Below are 17,064 nucleotides of genomic sequence, written 5' to 3' on the forward strand. Positions count from 1 at the left end.
TTGCTCCCCCCTACTTCTGTAACCTTCTAACCCCCTACCAACCTGCCCGCAACTTCCATTCAGTGGGCTCTGGCTGCTTCACGTCCCCTGCCTCGCCCGCCCCACCACTGGCAGGCGAGCCTTCAGCCACTCTGCCCCCACAATCTGGAACTCCATTCCACAATCCCTCTGCCTCGCCCCCTCTGTTGCTTCCTTCAAGACCCGACTCAAGTCCCTCCTCTTCGACCGTGTCTTCGATCACACCCCTACCCTCCAGCCTACCTGATCCCGAACCCCAGGTCAGAAATACTGATTGTCCAGCGCCTTGGGACATCCTCCCAATGTGAAAGGCGCTATACACATATGATTTTGTTGTTGTAACTAGGCAGGAATATCAATGAAATTCAAAATCTTTTTGATGATTGTTTTCTTATTAGGTTTGACATGGAAATTGGCAGTGTAGGTCACAAATGCACAAACATTACCTAGGCAGGTATTTTGCCCTTAAACCTGGACAACAGTCTGCCTCTTCAGATGGATGTTAAAGATTTCATGGCACTATTTGAAAAGAGGAGTTTTTTTCCTCAGTGTCCTAACCAACAATTCCCCAGATAAAACATTTCATGGCTGCTGGGACATGGAATAGGGACATTGCTGTACACAAAATATACTACCTTCCTATCAAATGGAAGTATTATTATTACATGGACCAGTTGTAAGGATCTTATTAGAAATGTTAAGCCATTAGGTTTGCCAACACACCATGCAACAATCGTTTTATAAAGGGAATTTAGGAAGGAAAGTGTCATAGCAACGGTAGTGTAATAGCACAGATGGATTGCTGTTTTCCGTGAGTGGTAAAAGGCTTAGGGTCCTGAAATACAGTAACTGTACACTTTCTATTAATTGATGTGTGTACTACTTGTAGGATTGGTCAATTCACAATTGATTAAATGTACGAGTGGCAATGCAAATGAACTCTGGGGTCTGGGTGCTCCAAACATTGGTGAATGTTATTAGGAGCCTGTCATTCATTCCACTTTGAAAAGATTGGAATGTTTCCAAGCATGCAGAATGTGAGAAGGTCCTTTAAAGAAGAAATCATGATACATTTTGGACTTATGTTTTCAAGAATTGCTCCAACAATATAGCTTCAAAAATAATGAATCTGCAAATTGTTTCAAATACAGTTAAGGCTAGAAGTTTACAGACCTATTTGATATGCTCTTGCCGACATATGTAAAGGCAACTGCAGATCAGTGGTTAGAGCACTCGCCTTGCAAACGAGAGACCTGGGGTTCAGTTTACTTACTTCACACTCTTCTGTTCACCTAGCAGTAAGTAGGAACCTGGTTGTTAGTCAATTGGCAGATCACTTTTCTGGGTGTACTAATTTATTTTTTAAAAAATAATAATTTGGTCACTTAATCCACGACTGTTTGTGGGACACTGCTGTGTACGATTGGCTGCGGCGTTTCCCCCACAAAATATATAGTCAATTCACTTTACATTATATTTTGTGAAGCACTTTAAGAGGTCTCGAAGACATGATAAGGCGCTTTATCAAATGCAAGGATTAGTATTATAGAACACCGCACATGTGCATCCCAACATAAATCACCCTCCACTCTCCTCGTCCTCCCTCCCAAGGGTGAAACACCAACGTCATCACGCACAGCAGCGGGGCGGGAGGGGGCTGAGAGAGGAAAGTGTGGCACCTGATCACGTGGTTAGCGCGTGGGTGGGGAATACCTGATCACCTGGAGAGTGAAGAGACCCATCACTGTGTATTATGAATGTAGCTGGAGCACAGCCTCATGGCTATAATAGCAGTGCTGTACTCACTTGCCTGCTTTCAGGTTTTCCCCAACTGACAGCTGTGTAAAGTATAAGGCAACACATATCTCCCTTTATAACTGGAGTCCTGTAGCTCAGTGGTTAGAGCACTCGCTTTGCAAGTGAGAGACCTGAGTTCAATTCCAGGCAGGTCAGGGCGAAACCTTGGGCAAGTTTCCTTACTCCACACGCCTAATAATAATCCCTCCAAAACCAAAAACAATAATAAATTGGTCATTTTCAATCTACGACTGTTTGTGGGACATTGCTGTGCGCAATTGGCTGCCGCGTTCGCCCACAAATATACAGTCAATTCACTTTACAGTGTGTTCTGTGAAGCGCTTTGGGACGTCCTCCCGACGTGAAAAGCGCTATATCAAATGCAAGGATTATTATTATTATTAATATTATTATTAACTGAGACAATTAAGTGGACTCTTAACAAACCCTCTTAAATAACTCATCAATTTGATCTGTGCAGTCATTGCCTTCTGCATACTCAGAGAATTTGCCCATTTCCTGTAATATTGTCCCAGACCAGCAATGGGAAGCCCAAACATTTTATAATTACATGAGTTTATACAATGTCTCAGAATAAATAACAATCACATTGAACATGGCCACGCTGAAGCCATCTCCAAGCATTCTGAAGGCAATGACTGCACAGGCCAAATTGATGAATTATTTAAGAGGAGGATGTTAATAATATTATACTTAATAATAATTAAATGGACCCTTAAATAATTCACCCATTTGTATCATCTCCCACTGCAAGAAAAATCAAATCAAATCAGGGAAGGCAACAGGAACATTCAAATAAAACATTTACAGATAATAAAACAGGATGAAAAGTACATGAAAATGATTGAAAATAAAAATTTACAGTTTGAAACCTTGTCTTAATATCACCACCAGTTCAGTACTTGTGTATTTGTTATGTGCAAGTCATATAAAATCTGACTTATACATAACTTTACTTATATCATATATGATACGACTTATGCAAGTTTGACGTAACTCATACTTTGCATAGTATGGGACGCCCTCCGGCGTGGAGGATGCTACATAATTCCAAGTTGTTGTTTATATGATTTATGTGAGGTTTACTGTAGTTGCTGAATTCAACTCTTCAAAGAGTCGGTACAGACACAATGGGCCGAATGGCCTCCTTCTGTGCTGTATAATTCTATGATTCGATGAACGTTGAGTTTTCTCATTGTTCCAGGAAGTCAGGGAGTTGAAAATGGTCATGTATAATGTATATGTTTCTTGTTCTGAGACATTTTATATTTGTGTAATTATAAAATATTTTGATTTCCCAATGCTGGTCTGGGACAATATTACAAGCAATGGGCAAATTCTCTGAGCCTGCTGAAGGCAATGACTGCACAGGTCAGATTGATGAACATGACTGTTAACTCATAGAAGACTCTGCAGATATGTTTCTGTTATAATAATAATAATCCTTGCATTTAATATAGCGCTTTTCACGTCTTCTAGACTTCCCAAAGCGCTTCACAGAATATACTGTAAAGTGAATTGACTGTATATTTGTGGGCGAACGTGGCAGTCAATTGCGCACAGCAGTGTCCCACAAACAGTCGTAGATTAAAAATGATCAATTTATTATTGTTTTGTTTTTTTGGAGGGATTATTATTAGGCATGTGAAGTAAGGAAACTTGCCTAAGGTTTCGCCCTGCCTGGAATTGAATTCAGGTCAATTCTGCGGCATTCTACCAACAGTCTTAAATCTGGACTAAGTGACTGCTGGTACGATAGGACTCCTTCAAAATACACTGAAAAACGTGCCTCTTTGACTGTGCCTTCAGCCACTTCCTACTACTGCCCCTTTACTCTCTCTCATTCTGCTCAGGCTTCCAGTGCACCTCTGTAAAGTGCTTTGAGTTGTTGAACTACGTGAAGGTGCTATATAAGTTTTTGTTGCATGCTGCTCTGATAGAAGCTGATCATATAGAAGCATTAATTTCCGAACAAATCTAATTTCTTATCCCTGAAATAAATAATTTGAATGATTTGCTAATATCCACTACAAGAACAAATTGCATTTGTATAACCGCCTTTCATATCAGAAGGCTATCCCAAGGCAGTCGAGGGTTTGCACCTGAGCTGGGATTGGATTTGGAAGGAGTGGGGGCCAATGGAGGTGGGTGGAGGTGGGGGTAGGAAGATGACCGAAGGTTAAAGAGTACTTTGAAGGAGGGAGAAAAAAGGAGCAAGGCCAAGGGATTCTGGGATGGAGTTCTACTAATACCAGAACTTCACACAAGTCTTAACTAAAATGATTATGTGAGCTCTTCATATAAAAATTCATTGGTTGTTAAACAAGTTACACACTTGTGACAGGAAGCTATAATCCTGACCATCTAACTCTAAAGGCCATCTCCTTTGACAACAGCTACACAACACCACTCTATTCAGTGTAAGACTGTGTTCCTGTAAGTAATACCAGCCTTGTATTCTGTCCTCTCCTTCCTATGATGTGGTATATATGATTCAGAGAACCTGGGACATGTACAAACTAAATGAATCCTATGTTTGTTCAAGAACAACCCATGGAATACTTCAATAATTATTTTTAACGTATTTTGAAATAATTTTTGAAATTGTCAGCAATAGATGTGATGATAATAACATGGATATAAGCTTTTTCAGAAATGTAAGCATTTAATATAGAGAAGAAAGTTGTCATAGGTCCATCCATTCCATGGACAGTTTGCCAAAATATAAATAATGCACAGGATTATTAATCTTGATTAAGTGTTTTTAATTAACAGTTAACATTTCAGTTAAATGACACACAATGATTGTTATTTACTAACAACATTTAAACTATGTTTAAAAAAAAAGCTACAAACCTTTCAGACCATCTTTCCGGGAGAAACTCATCAGGATGATCAAAATAATCAGGATCCCTATGGACAGCAAAGGCTATGAACATCACTGAATACCCTTTTGGAATTATGTAACCACAGAGTGTAGTGTCCTGCGAAAAGAAGACCAGACTTACAATCTAGTTTGGTCAAAGAGTGACTTTTAAATTCATATGTTCATCTCTACAAATCAGTATAGCTACAACACTGAAGTAACAAAGTTATTTTTCTTATTCTTCCAATATGAACAATATATGTATCAGCCTGGCACAGTTGGTAGCATTATCGCCTCAAATAATAATCCTTGCATTTGTTATAGCACCTTATAAGTCTTCGAGACATCTCAAAGTGCTTCACAGAATACACTTTAAAATGTTGTGTGGGCGAAACGCGGCAGCCAATCCCACAAACAGTTGTGGATTGAGTGACCAATTTATTATTATTGTTGTGATTTCAAGGTTGTGGTGCTGCAGGTGCCCAGCATCATCAGCATTATCCTTCAGGTTACTTGTTAAACCAAGGTCCAGTCTGCCTGTTTAAGTGCATGTGAAAGATCCCATGGCACTATTCTCCAACAGTCCCCAGTTAAATGGGGTCATTCACTTCATGGATGTCTGTGGGATATTGTTGTGCACAAATTGGCTTCCATGTTCACCCACAACACACACACAGTCAATGCACTACATGTCAGTGGCTGTTTTGTGCAAAGCAACTGACATCATCAGCAACCTGACAACTCAACAGTCAGTCATTATTTCTCACTTGCTTATAACACAACACATTTGCCCATGAAAGTGATTGCAGTTCACAATATATCCTCTGAAGCGCTTTGGGACATCCTCCTGACATGTAGAGCACTATACCAAATATAAGTATTATTTATTATATATTTATAGCACGGCCTCTGAGTTAATGGACCCAAACGACTGGGTTTGATAGGCCAAATGACCTGTGGTGTAACGTTTTATGAGTCAATGTTTATTTTCAAATGCAATTTTCCAGCAGGTAATTAGCACTGTGACAGCAAAATATATATGGGAAAACGGTGAGTAAGAACACAGCTCTCTCCTCAATGGGACCTGCCATAAAAAATCATCCCATTCATCCTGATGAATGAAACAGTAATCCTCAACATCATTTTACAAGACAGCTTTTACTGGTGTTTACTAAGCTGACTTTTTTTCTCTCTGTATCTTTCTCTTTGGCTCAGTCCCTGGCCCTCAATTTTCTCCTCAAGCTAATTAACAGACACAGATGGTGCATATTCCTCCTGGGAGTAAAATTGTAACATTCTGCCAATTACTACCTGCAGATTCTCCTGCCTCTTGAAATACCACTATCAGTGGAAATACATACATAGATATGTGTAAAATATAATCTAGTAGTGAATACCCACATCTCACCAGTTCTGGCCAGGCTCCACTGGCTCCCCATTGCCAAACGGATCGACTTCAAGATCCGCACACTTGTATTCAAATCTTTTCACTCTCTAGCACCTCCCTACCTCTCCGACCTCTGCTCGACTGGCACCGGCCTCCTGCTCATCCCTCGCACCCTCCACCCCACCATCGGAGGTCGCGCTTTCTGCCACTATGCCCCAACACTCTGGAACACTAGGAATCCTGTAGCTCAGTGGTTAGAGCACTCGCTTTGCAAGCGAGAGACCCGAGTTCAATTCCAGGCAGGGCGAAACCTTGGGCAAGTTTCCTTACTCCACACGCCTAATAATAATCCCTCCAACTTCTCACCAGCTGACCGAGTATCCACATGGCCAAAGATCCTAACAACCATTATGCTCCAGAACGCTCAGACTAAGTCTCCTGCCAAGGAGAGATCCATCTTTGTTAACAAATATTAGCCAAATGTACTGGAAAATGTAAGAAACACATTGTGCAAATTTATACACTTCTTATTGATCTGATACAAGTAATCTGTATTCACCCTCAATTCAAGAAGGTTTGTGAGTCTGCTTGATTTAAATTAAAAAAATACCTGTTTTGCGATTCTCCGTCCACCAATAAAAGAGGGCCAAAGTCTCTGGACCTCCAGCAGCACATTGTTCAGATAGTCTTCACTTTCTTGTGCACATTTATGAATATGGATCTGAGTAGGGATAAAGTATGAGCAAATAGCAGCATCTTTCTACATTGTAAATAAATCAATGGGTGGAGCATGCATCTTTATTATTTAACTATGAATGGTTTTAAGCATTGCATATAAAAAATTAGCATTCATATTTCCATCCCATATTGCTCTTAGTTCCAACTTTACATTATGTGGGAAATGTACTCGCATTGTGAGCATGGGATTTTAATATTACCGTTGGATCCAATTTAGAAATGATATAGAAACCACATGAATCACCAACCAGATGAATTCACACCAACAGTAGAACGGTCACGGTATAAGCAAAAGATTGCATCAAAAACCTTAATTTATGTAGCATATATCATGTAAGATAACATCCTTGACTGCTTCACAATTTTGAGCAAGAAAACATAGGTGAAGAGGTAGGTTTTTAGGCAGGATTTTAAAGCATAGAGAGGTGGAGGGAGGGAGTTCCAGAGTTTAGAGGACTAGTTGGTGAAAGCTCAGCCATTGATGCAAGCTTGAAAGGGACAGGGGACATCTAGAGGGCATGAGTTAGCTGAGCAGGAGTGAGCAGTAGTGTAGAAGATCACAGAGACAGGGAGATGCAAAATCATGAAGGGGATTATGAGCACCTTGAAGTCAATCCCTTGTGAGCTAGTGCAGCCTGGCAAGGATTGGGGCGATGGGAAAGTGAAGTTTGGTGTGGGTGAGGAATTTTGCTTCAGCTTTAGAACAGTGGAACGTCAAGGAGTGTATTTGGGAAGTTGAATTGGAAGATAAAGGCAAGAATGAGGGTTTTTAGCTGTGTTAGGTGTGAGGTAGGGGTGAAGGTGGACAATGTGGCAAAGATGAAGAAAAACAGTCTTGGCTTAGTAAGCTGGAGTGTGCATCTTTGGATGGTGATGCTGTAAGTGCCGAGATGTGGAGGTACTGATGGGAACCATTCAGGAGAGCCTCGGTCTTGTTGATGTTCAACTGAAGAAACTTAGCTCTCATCTTGGACTTGATGTCTGTCAGACATCAGTGAGTTTGATAGAGAGGCCAGGAAGGAGGAGAATCATAGAATCCTACAGCACAGAAGGAGGCCATTTGGCCCATCGTGTCTGTGCCAACTCTTTGAAAAGAGCTATCCAATTCAATCCCACTCTCCCGCGCTCTCCTCATAGCCCTGCAAACTTGTCCGCCCCAAATAATTATATACTTCTCCCTTAAAAGTTAACTGAAAAGTTGTTATCGAATCGGCTGCCATCACCCATTCAGGCAGAGAAGGGCAGAGTGTCGGACTGCCTTGCTATAAAATTTAAGATGGACTATAATTGTGAATAATTCCTAAAATCAGTCTTAATTGATTATTTTTAAGCACTGTGGAAAACTTATTTCCAAATTAAGTTTCTGTATGATATTACATTTTAAGACAAAATGGTCCAATTGGCTAAGACTTGTTGAAATTTTGAGCCTCTGGAGAGCAAAGAGAAATGAAATTGCATACATTTTGCTTATAGAGAGCAAATGTTTAGAAATTAGTTCACTTAACTTACACTATACGTAAGCTGAGTCCACATCATTATACGTTTTGTAGCTACCCCCACCCCCAACCAGAATCTATAATTTGTACTGAGTCTGATGCTGTTTCTCAATTATCAGCCCCTAAAACAGATGATCTGAAAAAATCCCAAACTGTAACTGGAGGATTGAAGGGTTAAATTCTAATTAATCTTAGTCTATAAAGTACTACAAATAGACACTTGTCACAAAATCAGGGCCATGTTTTACACTAGAAATCAGAGCTTCAGAGCATCACCATCTCACCACCAACTTCATTGCCATCTTCTGCTCCTCTATGACCTGGTATAAACTGACTTGTTATGTTGTATTCCTGCTGGTTAGTTTTAATTAGACATTTGAATGGATGCTGATTGATTCTGCAGACAATCGGGGGATTGGTGTTCTTGTGCTCTGCTTCCTGCCAAGAGTGGGGGAAAGTCTAATTGATGATCGTTTGATTCTGATCCTAATTAAATTGCTTACATTTCTAGATTGACACTGTCTGGCTGATTGCTCTGAGGGGTTAGATGAGTTATTATTTTATTCATATAGCCGTTGTACTTTTTAATCCGTCAACAAGCACATGCATATTGATCTGCCGTGACTTTGACTTCTGTATTTCACAAAAAAAAATTAAAATTTGGTCACTCATTCCACAAATTATATTTTTATGTGTGGAATCTTTAATGTCCACCTGATCATGCAGGTAACCTGGAATTCTTTATGACCTCATCTAAAATATTGTAAAACAAAGATTGAGGAACAAAGTTTTAAGTAAGTCATCTGCATTGGTACATTAGGTCTTAGAGAGGGTGGCATTGGTGCCTGTTGAAGACATCGGGGAATGAAGGCACCAGTTTCCAGCATCAAAATCAGAGCATCTAACACTCTGTAGCTTCTATTTTAAGGCTATGAGGATTTCAACCCCCACTCTTCTGATCCAGAAGCAAGTGTGCTACCAACTGAGCCAAACAATCCGTTAGTTCCTGCAATTATGGTACTCAGGCTATTTGCCTTTCCTAGGGTTTCCTTTCCTGATTTGGCACGTGATCAAATCTCAGAATCTTACAGGACAGAAATAGGCCCCTTGGTCTGTCAATTTTAAACTGGTGTTTTTCTCCACATGAACTATCCAATCTAATCCTGCTCGCTTACTCACTCTCCATGCCCTTTCATTTTTTTCAAGCAACTATTAATTCCCTTTTAGAACAATAATAGGTGAACTTTGAGTCAACAACAGTTCACATTCCAACTACCCTTGGTAGAAAGAATGTTTTTCTAACCTTGCCTTTAATTCTTTTTAAACTTTAAGTTTTGCCCTCTCATTACCAACTAGCAAAAGTAATTTATTACTATTTTCCCTATAATAACCCTTCATTATCCTTTAAGAACTCTACCAAGTCTGTTCCAGTTCACAAAGCCTCTACAAATTCTTGCAGTTTGGTTTAACCATCATTTCACCTTTCATCCGGACTCTGGCCAAATCTACTTTTCTTCACCTTTGCAACATTGCCCAATTCTATCACTTATCCCCAATGCAACTGAAACACTCATCACCCATCCAATAACAACTTGCACTTATATAGCACCCTCCAGTGTAGGGTCTCAGGGCGCTTAACAGTGGCGGAACCTGACTCCAAGCCGGGGGGGTGGTGGTGCGGGAGGTGGCCATAAGCTCAGTCGAAGAGGAAGGTTTTCAGGCGGGACTTGAAAAAGACAGAGGGATTGAGGGAGAGTGTTCCAGAGTTTCAGGGCATAGTGGCTGAAAGGGCGACCTCCAATGGTGTGGCAGAGGGTGCGAGGGGCAAGCAGGAGGTTAGTGCCAGTTGAGCGGAGGCGCCGGGTGGTGGATAGGGGAGTGAGGAGGTCAGAGAGGTAGGGAGGTGCCAGAGAGTGAAGGGATTTGAACAAATGTGAGGATCTTGAAGTCGATCTGTTGGGTGATAAGGAGCCAATGGAGCCTGGCCAGAACTGGTGAGATGTGGGTACGGAGTTTGGTTCGGGTCAGTAGGCAGGTGGCAGAATTCTGAATGAGCTGGAATTTTTGAATGGTGGAGCTGGGGAGACCGGCGAGGAGTGAGTTGGAGTAATCCAGGCGGGAGGTGACAAACCATTGGGGGTAAGGTACGGTCGGAGGCGGGCAATGTGGTGGAGGTGGAAGAAAGCGGTCCTGGTCAGGGACCAGATGTGGGGGAGGAAGGATAGTTTGGGGTCAACCGGATGCCGAGGTTGTACACTGGTTCGGTTATTCTGAGGGAGAGCCCAGGGATGTTGAGGAGTTGGGTAATGGGGAGACAGTGGAGTGAAGACGTTGACGGGAGCCAAGCAGTATGGCTTTCGTCTTTTCCATGTTCAGCTGCAGGAAATTTACACTCATCCAGGCCCTGATGTATGCCAGACAAGCTGATAGAACATCAGTGGACCTGGAGTTGGTACTGTAGGAGGTAAAGTAGATTTGTGTGTCATCCACAAACATGTGTAAGGTTACCCCATATCTGGGGATGACATCACCCAGAGGGAGCATATAGATCATGAAAAGAAGGGGGCCAAGGATGGAGCCCTGGGGTACCCCGCAGGTGACCAGCCGGGGGCGTGAGGAGAAACCATTTGCCGAGATGAAATGGAGGCAGTTGGTTAAGTAGGACTTGAACCATGTGTGTGCAGTCCCACTAAGGTAGATGAGGGAGGAGAGGCGATGGAGGAAGATGATGTGGTAGACTGTTTCAAACGTGGCAGAGAGATCCAGGAGGATGAGAAGGCAGAGGGAGCCCTGGTCACAGATAGAGAGAATGTCATTTGTGACTTAGACAAGTGTGGTCTCTGTGTTGCAGGCAGAGCGAAAACCAGACTACAGGGGCTCGAAAAGAGAGTGGAGGGAGAGGTGTGACTGAAGTTGACCTGCAACAATGTGTTCCAGGATTTTGGAAGGACTTCAAGGAAGGGTAAATTGGAGTTGGGAGAGGGGGAGGGATAAACTAGAGGATATTGAGGGAGAGAAAGGAGGGATGGTAGAGGGTGAGGTGCTCAAAGAAGGAGAAACAACCAGAGGAATAGGGGGATAGACAAAGGGAAGCTTGGGAGCTGAGGGCCACCCCGCCGCCATGTTGGTTGGGGCGGGGGTTATGGTGAAGAGTGTAGCCAGGAGGGGAGGCTTCAATGAGGGGGACGGGGTCACTGGGGGAGAGCCAGGTTTCTGTAAGCCTAAGAATATAAATGTGCACATCCAGGATGAGGGCATGGATAGCAAGGGCTTTATTGGAGAGGGAGTGGACATTTTGGAGGGAAATGCGGATAGATTTGCTGGTAGGGGGGAGGTGTTGAGGAGAGTGGTAGAGAGAGGATTTGGGATCGTGGGGGGGAAGCGACCATGGAGTTTGAGGAGCAGGCAATGTTGGGCAGGGTATGGATGAGGGAGGGGGAAGGGGTGTTTACCTTTTGGAGGCGGTTGCTGCGGAAAGAGTGAGGCAGAGAAATAAAAGGCAGAGGAACAGAGGAACTGATGGGGAACAATCAATCAGATTTAGATCTTTCAGAAATTGCCAGAAGCTCACAGGTGCATGCAGTTTAATGTGAATTAACATAAAATAATTGGTGTGGAAACAAAGAAGCAACTTGAATTATTATAGTGCCTTATCACATAAAATTTCTCAAAACACTTCACAGGTAATTACTGTTGAACATAGTGACTATTCCTCTATTAGGGCGAATAAGAGAAACCTACTATTCTCCAAGCCGGGGGAAAAGAAGAGGTAAATCTGTTTAAAATTTTAAATGCCTCTATAAAATTTCTAGCTTATCTAATCATATTTTTTCTGGGGATCATTCTCATTGTTGTGCTCATTGCTCTACCTCTAAGGCAGACCCCTTCTGTTGCAGTGACCAGAACTGCATGCATTACAACAGCAACAAGATTCCATTTATAGAGCGCCTTTCATGTCGGGAGGACATCCCAAGGCGCTGGACAGTTGGGTCAGGACCCGAGCAGGGGGGAAATGGTCAGGATGAGGGGAGGGAAGGGAGGGAGCGAGGAGGGGTAGAGAGTTGAGAGGGGAGCTGAAGGCTCGGTCAAAGAGAAAGGTCTTGAGACCGGCCTTGAAGGAGGAAAGGGAAGAGGCGGCGAAGGCACTGGGGGATGGAGTTCCAGAGCCTCGGGGCTGAGAGGCTGAAGGCCCGGCCACCGATGGTAGGGCGGTTGGGGCGGGGGATGTGGAGCAGACCGGAGCCAGAGGAACGGAGGGTACGGGCGGGTAGGTAGGGGGATAATAGGTCAGAGAGGTAGGAGGGAGCAAGGCTGTGAATGGCCTTGTAGGTGAGGATGAGGATCTTGAATTCGATTAGTCTAGGTGCAGCCTTACCAGAGCACTATATAGCTCACGAGTACAACATCTTAGCCCAGCTGATTTGGTAATGTAGCCTAGCATCCTGTTTGCCTTATTTTTGGTGTTTCAACAGCTTTGACAGAAGTGGTTAGATTATAAAGCAGAGTCCATAAAGGGAATCAGAGAGATGGAGAAAAAGGAGAAATATTAAAAGGTATATGGGGAGCGACCAGTACAGTGGAATTAGATTTGGTGGCTCTTGTGGAGAATGTGGACTTGATGGGCTGAATTGATTGTAATGTTATAGGAATCTGTGAAATGATCCGGTTGCTCAACAGAAAAGAACAGTGGGGTGGCATGAATTTTTTCCTGCACTTAGACATTATAAATTTAGTAGTCGAAAATTTATGATTGCAAAGTATGTTTTTGGTAATACTCTTGAACTGTTTAATGCTCAGTAAATTATTTCCATGTTTTCGATACGAATCAATTTAAAGCAAATTTCACAATGAAAAACATACAATAAAGCTTTGCATAAATCTCCATGGAGCAATTTGTATAGTGACATGCTATGTGCAAAATCCCATAAGCCTAAATTCAAAATATTCCATTTACATTGTACATGAAAGGAGTCCTGTAGCTCAGTGGTTAGAGCTCTTGTCTCAAAAGCGAGAGACCTGGGTTTGATTCCCGGCAAAGCGAATTTGGGCAAATTTTCTTATTACACACGCCTGATGACAATCCCTCAAGAAAAAAAACCAGTAAGTCTCTCAATCCACGACTGTTTGTTGGAGACTGCTGTGCAAATGGCTGTCGCGTTTCGCCCGCAAAATATACAGTCAATTCACTTTATAATATATTCTGTGAAGCACTTTGAGATGTCTAGAAGTCGTAAAAAGTGCTATATCAAATGCAAGGATTATTAGTAGTCGTAGTAGTATTATAAAAGCGGATTTGCTGCAAGATCCACTCGATTAGAAAAAATAGTTTCTTGGAACACTGTGGCCCCCTGCTGGTGAGAACCCAATACTCTACGCTGCAACATCAAAATTCTTACAATTTCCAGAGATCGATTGTTTTAAGGCCATCAAATTCTGGACTGTCTGGAGATGTTTTTTCAAGAAAATTTTCTTCGAAAAATAGACATCAAGGAAGATGTTTGCTATCTCAATAAATAAAAATGGCAAGGCTTTTCAAATCTCTTTCCAACTATGGTTACTGTAAATGACGGTGCTGGACCAGGAGAAGTTGTTGGCAAATATGAAGTGGAGATGTTGGGATAGGAAAGAATGAAGGCTGCCAAGGACAGAACTATCAAAGTGGAGCTGAGAGGAAAGGCAGTGGAAAAGAATAGAGTGATTGACAGTGTATAAGGAAGCAGAGAGGTAAAGAAAGGCAAGGAGGCAGATCTAGTCCTGGTCACAAATGGAGAGAATATAATTTGTGACTTTGACCGGGGAAGTCTTAGTACTCTGGGCAGTGTGGAAGCCAGACCGGAAGGGTTCATGCAGGGAGCGCATAGAAAGGAAAGAGCAAAGCTGGGATGCAACAACCCATTCCAGTACCCATTCCAGAGGGAAGGAAGGTTGGAGATGGGATGACAGTTAAGGAACAGGGATGGGTGATGGGAAGTTTATTGATGATGGGGTGATGACAGGTGTTTTGAAGGGGATGGGAAGTGTGCTGGTGGACAAAGAAAGTCCGGGAGCAAGAGGTCAAGGATTAAAAGGATTATTATTACTATCCAGCCTTACACTGCTGGGTGCAAATGCCTGCCACATTTCGCCCACAAATATACAGTTAATTCACTTTACAGTATATTCTATGAAGCGCTTTAAGACATCTAGAAGATAATAATAATAATCCTTGCATTTGATATAGCGCTTTTCACATCGGGAGGACGTCCCAAAGCGCTTCACAGAAGACACTGTAAAGTGAATTGACTGCATATTTGTGGGCGAACGCGGCAGCCAATTGCGCACAGCAATGTCCCACAAGCAGTCGTAGATTGAAAATGACCAATTTATTATTGTTTTTGGTTTTGGAGGGATTATTATTAGGCTCTGTGTGGAGTAAGGAAACTTGCCCAAGGTTTCGCCCTCTGCCTGGAATTGAACTCCGGTCTCTCACTTGCAAAGCGAGTGCTCTAACCTCTGAGCTACAGGACTCCACGACTCAATTGCAAGATGTAATTGTACTTTTGTTTTACAGACCCCCCACACCATTCTTCTCATGGTATTTGAAGATGTTCTTCAAATTTTCCAGGTCTTCAATCTGGGCATCAAATTCTTGCAGAAAAGTAGATATGAACATTTCTGAGGTCACACTCTGTAGAGTCTCCTGAAGAAGTGGAATCTTCACTGACAGTACTGCAAGCAGCACTTTAGTGATTAGGGTCCATTGGGAGGGTCGGTGAAGGATATTTGTGTTTGTTAGCCTGAATGTTTTTAATATGTGAAAAGCCATATATCAAATGCAAGGATTATTATTATAAACAGATCACTTTGATCAGTAATAATTCACCAGTAATGAATGCGACATTCTGATCAGTCTAGTTCAGTCTTTAATTAACATTAAAATCATGAGGAGAGATGGTGTACCTGGTTTGATCCAGCCAGTGCGAGGGTGAAAGAGGTCAGCAGGGAAGCCAGTGCCTTTGGAATCAGTGCCGAAATAAACAGGAGAAGGTGTTGTGTTGCACTGGTGTTTTCCGGGAAGGGTATGTTCTTTATTTTATTGACAAACCTGTTTAAATTGAAACAAGTTTGTACACATTTGCCAATTAGCTTTAATTTTAATCTTGTTAAAAACAATTCTAAAACTTATGCTTCAGTTCATACTGCACCTTTGAGGTGCATGTGGGGCAGACAATAAGAATTATTGTTGACCTCAGGAGCAGTGCTGTAGACAGCTCCTACACTACAAAATACATTGGGCCCACTCCCCTTTGTTCATCAAATGGTCTTGGGACTGGAGGGAACTTTCAATGACTATTTAATGTTATTCAAGAAGTAGATTCTGATTTAGTGTTCTACCACATTCACACACTGAAATCAGACACTTCTCTTTTACTGGTCTCAATTTGATGTGATTTCAAGTGGGCAAATATAAATTGGGCTTCCTGCTCCACATTGCTTTATTGGTGGAACTTTTGTTGCCATAAGAGAATCAAAGGCCCTTAAAAAGATATAAAAGGTCAATTAAATATAACAAATACATCCCCCACTTCCTTTAATCAACAGCTATTACTGAGGAGTCTGCTGAACAGATTAGTGTAAACTGATGAAAGATATGTTAATGACAGTGATTGTGCTAACTGATAAGTACACAATGAATACTCAGTACATTAAATGGTCGGAGCAAAACTGAAACAGGGCGAGGGTTGTATTGGTTTGAGAGCAAACTCATATTCTGCCCTTGTTCATAAAGGAACACCGGATGGGTGAAAAAGATGTCACGTACAAAGTTCAGACTACCATTACTGCAACATTGCTAAATTAATATGTTGAACCACATTATGGATCTTAAGGATCCAAATGTAGTACTATCCCATCACAGGATTACATTGCAAGATACAGAATCACATCTGTGTGCACTGCTACAGTTTCCATGTTATAGGCTTTTCTCTTAACATGAAAGTACATATTTGGGATCTGATTTTTTGGTTAACCTCTTCACGTTTACTTCAAAGTCTCAATCTCTGAACTGTAAAACAGAATAATGTGTTATACTGAGAAATTAAGGTTGATTGGCACAGTTAACGAGAACAGAAAAGGAACAGTTTGAAAGGTACAAAATGTTCTCTTAGTCTCCAAGTACAATTATGTAGCTTGGCTAAGATGGTAACACTCTCGCCTCTGGATCACTGGTGCTTTGGATGGTTACAAATCCTACATCAGGCTTGAGCTCACGGTCAAGGGTCAAACTCTTGTGCAGTGCCAGGCAAGTGTACATTTGGAGGTTCTGTTTTTGAATGAGACTTAAACCAAGGTCTCATCTGCCTGTTCATCAGTTAGACATTCAAAACAGAAAGCCATGTAAATACATGGCCAAATCTTGGACTTCAAAATAGAAGGGAATTTCTCCCGGTGTCTGACCACCTATCCCCTAGATAAGTTGGTCATTCATCTTAAGGCTATTTATGGGACTTTGACCCTTATTTATGGGAAAGGCAGCAGATCTGGACAGCATTAATGCTGAGTTCTTAAAAGCTGCTGGGGGAGGGGAGTAGAACAGTAAGGATCTTATAGATCAAAGTGAGAAACCCCCAACTCGCCTTGGAGCTGCCATCCTAGCACTGGTCAACAGGACTCTCTCTGAGGGACGCACCCCGACAGTGTTCCAGAGTGCAATTCTGGTTTCTATCTAGAAGAAGGGTGACTATAGCGAGACCAATAACTAT

The 17,064-nt window shown here is 42.0% G+C and overlaps 1 protein-coding gene across 4 annotated transcripts in view; it reads right to left on the bottom strand.

Annotated features, from left to right (window-relative positions):
- Nucleotides 1–17,064, bottom strand: part of LOC103177660 (beta-amyrin 11-oxidase) — a 64,846-nt gene that overhangs the window by 21,238 nt on the left and 26,544 nt on the right. For all 4 annotated transcript variants that reach the window (XM_007891924.2, XM_007891921.2, XM_007891920.2 and 1 more), the window contains 3 exons: nt 15,263–15,407; nt 6,700–6,810; nt 4,693–4,820 (listed from right to left, as the gene is read on the bottom strand). In XM_007891924.2, coding sequence (XP_007890115.2) covers nt 4,693–4,820; nt 6,700–6,810; nt 15,263–15,407 — 384 coding nt within the window. The remainder of the gene's footprint in view (nt 1–4,692; nt 4,821–6,699; nt 6,811–15,262; nt 15,408–17,064) is intronic.

This window comes from Callorhinchus milii, unplaced genomic scaffold (assembly GCF_018977255.1).
Source record: "Callorhinchus milii isolate IMCB2004 unplaced genomic scaffold, IMCB_Cmil_1.0 Scaffold1, whole genome shotgun sequence".
Lineage (NCBI taxonomy): Eukaryota > Metazoa > Chordata > Chondrichthyes > Chimaeriformes > Callorhinchidae > Callorhinchus > Callorhinchus milii.